Source organism: Corvus cornix, chromosome 6 (assembly GCF_000738735.6).
Source record: "Corvus cornix cornix isolate S_Up_H32 chromosome 6, ASM73873v5, whole genome shotgun sequence".
Taxonomy (NCBI): Eukaryota; Metazoa; Chordata; class Aves; order Passeriformes; family Corvidae; genus Corvus; species Corvus cornix.
This window is the reverse complement of record NC_046336.1, coordinates 12716278-12723946: the sequence shown is the minus strand read 5'-3', so window position 1 is coordinate 12723946 and position 7669 is coordinate 12716278. Positions and strand designations below refer to the sequence as shown.

Genomic DNA, 7669 nt, shown 5'->3' with positions numbered 1-7669 from the left:
AGCGGGGGGTGGGGGGGATGGCGAGGAGGCTCCGCGCCGCCATGGCCCTGCTGCTGCTCCAGGCCCTGCCCGAGGGGCTGCCCGCCGGCGCGGAGCCCGCCCAGGTATGGGGGGGCTGCTCGAGGGGGTCTGGGGTCGCGCCGTGCCGGGGCGCTGCGTTCCTGGGAAGGGGGACGGCTGTGAGTGCGGGGAGCTGCGCCGCCCCTTGGGACAGGGGGTCTGGCGGGGCTGGCAGGATGTGCATGAGGTGCCAGAGGGAAGAGGCTTTTGGGGGCCCGCCTAAGGTTTGGGGAGCCCCGTGACTTGAGTGAAGCTGGAGGAGATGCAGAGCCCTGGGTCTGGCGGTTGCTGTGTACCGGGGGGATGGAGAGGTGGTGTAGGGGTCCATGCACGGCTGGCAGTGCCCCTTGCAGGGGCTTTGTGCGGCAGAGTGGCTGCAGGACGAAGGAGAAAGGTGTTTGACTGGACACCAAGGGAGAGGTGGCTGTAGTGAGGGCAGGAAGCGGGAGCTGGCAGGTGCGCAGGGGCCTGCGGGTGGAGGTGCAGGTGTCTATTGGGGGTGGTGACAGGGAGCAAGGTGACCTGTCAGGGGACAGGGCTGAAGGAGGTTTGGAGTGAGCTGGAGGCTGGCAGTGGGGTAGCTGGCCAGAGGACATGGGTCAGCAGGAAAGTGGGACTTGTGTGGTGCTGCCCAGGATAGGTGGGCTGGTCTTCCCGTGGCAGGAACAGCGGAGAGGAGGTTCGGCGCAAACCTGTGGGCAGCGGGGAGGAAGAGGGAGCGTGTTTCAGCTGGGATGAGGGGAGCTAGGCCTTGTTTTTGCAGGCTCTGAGCACCTGCTTACTACTTTTGTCACGCCTGGAAAGGGTTTTAATGAAGTTTGCTCCCTCTTTTTCATCTCTTTATTTCTTGTCTATGCTGCAATATGTACTGTTCCCATCTTCAGTGGTGGTCTTGAGTCCAGCAGTGTAGACACCTATAACTTCTCCCAGCTTGATGTGTATGTTCAGTGACACTCAGCGAGGACTGCACTCGGCCAAGCAATCTGTGCACGACATGGATCTTATGGTTCATGGAGTCAGTATGTCTTTTTCACCCCATGGAGAGCATGGATGGAATATGATGACTTCTGGTTTGATATGGTGTATTCTGTGTAAGGTACAAATCAGAGTTTGCATTTGTTGAAGGTCAGAGATAGTGAGATGCTGATCTGTCACTGTAGGTCACAGGTGCCATGGGGTGCATTGTGCTTAATGTCACAGGGATGCAGACAGATGTGTGTCCTTCTTGAAGGCGTTCACTAAAATACTTCTCAAGACTTCTGCAGAAGGAGGAGGCGAGGAGTTTATGATTACAGATGTTATTCCTCTTTTGAATTCTGTTCTTTTTTCAAGGTGTTGAGAGCACCACATCTACTTTAAAAGCTGTGTAATTTGCTGTTGGTAGTGCCGTCCCAAATCCCCTTCAGCCACACTGAGGCTAAGGCTTGACTGTTGCTTCCCTAGGGGGCCAGATGCAGGATTGTGTTGAGCTTTGTGTGTTCCACATTGTCTCAACTGCCTTTAACAGATGGAAGTCCTGGTGCTTTCTCCATTTCACCTGCAGGCCGAGGTATATAAACTGAATGTAAACAAGCACATCTCAGAACCGTTTTGCTCTCTGGTTGTTGTGGTACCCAGCTGTGAGCAGTGGTCAGGTGGTAGGATTATCTGTATGGTAGCTGTGAGTCTCTTCAACCCTATACATGCTAATAAAAATGTCATACCTGCTCTGAAGACTGCAAGATGCTCCCTGCCTCAGACAGTTTATACATTAGTCAAAGGAATAGGAAGTAGAAAAGGAGGAAAGGAAAAAGGAGGAGGGCGTGGAAGCAATCATACAGCTGGATTTCATGTGGAACAGTGGCATTTTTGACTTGTTATACTTTCTAGTCAGTCACCAGAAATAATCCTAAAATAATATGCCTTGAGTGGTACAACACATGAGAGTGGGGGAGAACAGGTTTGGCTGCCTACGTTTTCTTTAAGAGCACTTGGATAGGGATGCATCTTTTACTCATTTTCTTTCCATAGTTTGTCTATATAAAGCTCCCACAGCTTATTTTAGATCTTAAGTGTATACTCTGTCTGTCAAAAGGCTGGTATCTCACTGCACACTAGAGATTGACAGCTGCCCACTCAAAAACCAGAGTGGTAATGTAGGATCTTGAGAAATGAGCATGTAACAAAACTTCATCTGCTTTGGTGTTGCCTTAGAGCCTGATTTCCTCAGAGCCAATGAGTTCATAGAGAAGGCCTGCAGCAGGACAGTGCTGGACTTGGAAGATCTCTGCACCAAAGGTTCCTGTGTTTCTACCTGAAACCCTGACAGCATTTGTCTCTTGTCCTCTCCAGAGTGCTGCTGCCCTTGCTACGTCTGGTGACTGCTGCCTCCTTCCATATACCTTGCAGACATTTGCTATGTCCTGATTGCTTCTGCTGTCAGGGAGAGCTTCTTGCTCAGGGTCTGTGCCCCCTCACCTGGAAGAACCGTACCACAGACCCAGTGGTCTAAGGCTGGGCTGCAAGAAATGTGTCCTTTAAATAATTCAGGAGGTGGAGCTGTACTGCCTAGCACTGAACAAACATTCAGGAGAACACACTGTGCTCTGCAGGAGGGTCTGATGTTTCAGGTTAAAATAAGTCCAGACTGCCCAGGATCATCAAAAACCTTTCTTTTAACTAAGGTGGATGGAGGAGGATATGATGAGCTTATTACCTTCTATCCCGAGTCCAAGTTTATCTGTCTCCATGACTATTCATTGCAGTTTCACTTGTAATCAGAGCACAAAACTCTATTAACTTGAGTGGAAGCATTTATTAGTAGATTACAGGCAGAAGTATTCCAATTATGTTGTAATAAAATCAGGATAAGCATCACTGGAAGAAGAAATCTAGCCGTGTTCAGTAGCAGCTGTAGAAGTATAGCCTTAGCAGCACACCTTAGCTGTTTGCTCCCTCTTGGTTTGAGGCAGAAGGAAATAAGAAATCAATATATTGTAAAATGAACTGGATAAAATTTGTAATGAAAAACTTCAAACATTAATCATTTTTCTATTGTAGTTTGTCTCTACAGGGCAGAATAAAGGTTATTTGACCATCTCAACCATCTGTCTGCTTCCCATGCCTGCAGCTTAATTATCACATAGTTTTCTCAACTGTTGTTTTCTTTAAAAACAAGAGATTTAAGTGAATGTTAACTATGTGACAAGTCTGTGGAATCCATCTTTCTCTAATAAGGTGGTTTTGAGCCAAAATCTGGCTGAAGCATGTGTTCTTCTTAAAGACTGATTTCATCCCAAATTAAAGAGTTTGCTTGAAGTACTGTGACTTGAGGCATGATTCATCATATGTGACAAAGAGAAGAGATCCTTGCTTTAAGGAATAACTCAGCATGACTGTCACTGTGGCTAACACCCCTGTAACACAGAGTTTCTGTCCAAGGCTGTGACCACAGATCTGATTGCACTAATGTGGAGTTACCACACTTCATCCAAGGCTTTGGCTGGATTCAGGCCCTTTCAGAGCATCACTTCAGGTAGTCTGTGAACTGAACAGCAAAGTTTCAATTCTCATGTAACAGAGTCTCCTCATCTGTAAATTTAAAACCACTTTTTTGATTAAGGTGAAGGTAACTAGTTACAGCTGCACTTCTGTGTGTCCTGAAATGCATCAGGTTCCTTCAGGAGGAGAGCTGCTTGAGTAACCATAGGATGTATTTTGCCTGCCATATCTTTGTCTGTGACTTGGTTTTTTGGCTTGCTAATATCCACAATTTTGGCAGGAGGCAGCAGAGATCAAAGTACGTGATGTACTTGCTCAGAAGAGGAACCTCTAAATAACTGCAGGCTGGGTTAAGGACCGCTCTTTCTGCGATGATTTTACCACCGTGAACTCCGGTGTCTCATCTGTATAGCATGCTTTCCTGCTGATTAAATTTTGTTTGTGAGTTGCACTCATAATTACACGAAATGCTGTAAGAATTTCAACTTGCATCTCTGCAGCTGGGCAGCAGATGGAAAGCCTGGTCTGAAAATGTCCAGTGAACCCTGGGGAGGAGAGTAGCAGATTTCTTCATCAGAGTCAAGGCATCTCTCTGCCTGGCACCTGGCATTGCCTTTCTGAGAATTTCCCTGCCACCCTGCAAAGATTAGTTAACAAAAATATAGCACCTCTTTAAGAATGAACTTTGGCAACTGTTGCGGAGTTGTGGAGTGCCAGAAGGGAACTTGGAAAGTTTCATCTGCCAGAGTTGTTTTGGTTGGGGTTTTTTCCATCCTCCCAGCCTGTTGGGCCAGGTCAGCCACATCTGGCTAGTGGGAGCATCCAGTACTGAGTGTCCCTGAGCAGTGGCTCTGCTGTATGAGGTGCTGCTGGGCAGCAGGGATCCTGCCCAAAGTGGTGATCCTGCCATCGGCCCTGTTAGGGAGGCAGAGGATGGATGCGCCCAGTGTTTCGCCACATTTCAACAGTAGTTATTCAGACCTGGCTAAAACGCCCACTGAACCCTACTTTGACTCCCAGAAGCACTGCTCCCCTAAGCATCTTCAACAGCTGCTTTTCTGCTGGCAAAAGTGGAAACACTGCTCTTTTATATGGCTCCGTCAGCCTGTATTAACCCAGTGTTATGTTGATGTTCACCTTCGCCTTTCTGTGGTATTAGAAAGGCACTAATGTTGGTAATAGTTTGTGTTTCTTTATAATCCTCCATATGGCCACCCTCTGAGGTAATGGGCAATATATTTAGTAAATGCAAACCGCCCACCTTTTCTTTTTGCCTTTTTGTTCCCTTTAAGTCACATTGGGAGGATTGGCAGGATTGAACAGACATTCGCTTGTGGCAAAAAGCTATCATTGGGCTAATGATCCCATGGCCTACTTCTCCATGCAGTGCTGTCGCTGATGTGCCCTGTGGTTGTAGCTGTGCCTATGCAAAGGTCTCCTTGTCAGGGATGTCCAGTAGTTTCAGGAATGCTGAGCTGCACGTGGCTTTTTGTTCTGTCTCCTGACAACATGTACAACCAGGTACCAGGTTTGGGGATATTCCTCTGATCTGAGCTGCCCTGCTTTACAGGGTAAGAATTTGCCCTTTCTGGTTAGCTGCATAGGAATCCTCTGAGCTTATTAGTGCATTTAACCTGTGACTTTATGGCTCTACACAGTCCTGTCTTGCATTTGTTTCAGGGGGTTCATGAATCCAAGACAACCAGGGAAGCCGTGCGGCTGTTTTTGCACTGTGGGGGAAAGGACTCAGCATGTCAGAGATCTCAAAAGCTGTCTCTGAGGTAGGGCTGGTGACCATCTTGGAAGGGCTATTAGTCATGGCAGGGCAGAGGTGCTCATTGCACATTGCAGAACAACCTGATTGTGCCAGGTTTTGTTCTGTGCTTCTGAGTCAGAACTAAAAGAGCGCATGGTGAGGGACGGTATTCTTGTATGAGTTCATTGAGAGATGCTGACAGGAAAGTTGGGTCCCTCCTTCCCACTGCTGTCTTGTGTGATTAGAAAGCCCACAGCTAAGAAGAGACATTTTGAGATGCCATCACCTGCGTGCTGTGGCAGCAGAGCTCTGACAGGTGATTGTGTGGCCGAGCCTGTGAACAGTGCACGTAACAAACATGCCTGAAATAACAGCTGGCTGGAGAGGATGGGCTTGCCAAGAGGGAATTGCATGCCCCTACCTTGCTTGTTAAAAGAAGTGTGTTGGTGTGGCAGTAACAAATGAAGCTCTTTCCATGATTTCAGCAGCAGGTATTGTTTGACTGCAAAGGAAGGCTCAAGGTGCTGCAGAGACCTGCTGTTTATCTGCTTGGACAAGGAGAAACTTGATTCTTCTCTAATGATGTGATTATCAGTGGGATCACCACCTTCAATATTATTTTTAGATGATGGCTGTGGTCTGTGCAATGGCTTTTGGAACTGTAACAGAGCAGTTCGCATGCAGGGGTTTGCTAGGTGCAAAGTGAGGTAGGTGATGGTGGCAGACTGATGGAGCAGGACAAACTATTTAATGCCAATGTGGTCAATATTCTCTGGTATGCTGTGCCCTGAACAACACCTGCAAATAGAAGGGAGAGACTTTATTTTGTGTGGAGGCAGCTTGTGGTGCTGCTTGTTTGCAGACCTTCTCTGCTGAGCCCATATCCATCCACCTGGCATCGCCCAAGGTTGGTCCAAACTGGCCAGAAAAATAAAGGATGTGAGAACTGGGTTGTGTAGGAGATTCAGATGCAGTTTTCTGACTGTTCCTTCTTCCCAAGCACTTTGATACTGGCATATTGTAAACCAAATCCAAACACTGACGGTGCACAGGAAGCTTATGAGCAAGTGACTGAGAGGAGATCCCAAGGGCAGATCCCCTGGAGACTGAGCTTTGGCCAGCAGCATTTTAAATGGCATCTTGCTGACAGTGGGTTGCAGAGGTGTAGGTGGGTAGGGCAAGCAGCTACCAGGACTGACAAGCTGCGGGGTGCTAGGTTTAGGGAATAAGAGACAAGGGCATCTTTCCTTTTCTCACAGAGGATCAAGACCTTGTGTTCCTGACTGCAGTCTTTAGGACTAGCAGAGGAAAGAGTGAACCTCAAGAAAGGAAAGATCTGCTAGCAATAAAGAAGAGGATTCTCCCTTCTTTCCTCTTTAATCTTCTCCATTACTAGGAGGTGGAAGTTTGTTATTTCTAGTGTTGATGTGTTTTTATTTCATCTCTAGTTCTGGTGTGTGCAAGGCAGTAATAAAAACTTCAGAGGCAACTCAAGAGCAGAGGTCCATAGGGTTTGGTTTTTTGTTTGGGTTTGGTTTTTTGCATTTTGGTTTGGGGTTTTTTTGTTTGTTTTGTTGTTTGTTGGAGTTTATTTTTGAGATCTGGGAGGGATCATGGGAAAAGCAGAAACTAACCCTCTCTTGGCTCTACTTCAGGCTGAGGGAGCTTGTCAAGATACTGATTTGCTAAATGTCCTGGAGAGGGAGAGAGTGACCTGAGCAGGAAAGTGGATTTTGTTAATGAAAGAAGATAGTTCACAGAAGAAGGTGAGCTTTATGTAGTTATCAGTGTGTATCTCCCCATCCATTCTGAAGCTACTGACCAACTTGAATGAAATTTGATTGGAAGATACCTCAAAGATGCATAAAATTTCAACAGAACTTCTGAAAACAGATAGGCATAGAGACACCTTAAAAAACTCGAGCAAACAGGGAATCACTGAGTGAAAAGTTGCACTAGCAAGCTTATTAGCACTGGGAAGTTTGTGAGTTGGGTTGACTGACTTGATACATGCCCTACCTCTTACCAAAGCCTCAGCTGGAGCTCACAGTTTGTGAGCCTGCGAAGTCAGTCAGCCTTGTGGAGCACACTAATGGGAGGTCAGCTTTATGGAGCTCCAGTGGTTACAGAATTACTTTTATTTTTCTTTTTGTCTCCCACTGGCTGAAGAGCAAATTGAAGGTGAAAAGGTTGATAAGCTGTAGAAACAGCTATGAAGAGTGTGTTTTGCCAGGAATCTCAACAGCCATCCTGAGCTTTCCTTGTGTGAAAGGTGTCAAGTGTTTCTTTGGAAGCAGGGAATACACTTGACCATTAATGACTCGCCTGCAGACAGTGCAGAGACTTTTTAGTGAGCAGAACTGATTCATTCTT

The 7669-nt window shown here is 47.0% G+C and overlaps 1 protein-coding gene across 1 annotated transcript in view; it reads left to right on the top strand.

The window, feature by feature from the left end:
* WBP1L (WW domain binding protein 1 like) overlaps positions 1-7669 on the top strand; it is a 59310-nt gene continuing 51641 nt past the window's right edge. The window contains 1 exon segment of the mRNA XM_039554085.1: positions 1-104. Within this exon segment, the coding sequence (XP_039410019.1) occupies positions 18-104 (87 nt within the window). The 5' untranslated portion in view covers positions 1-17.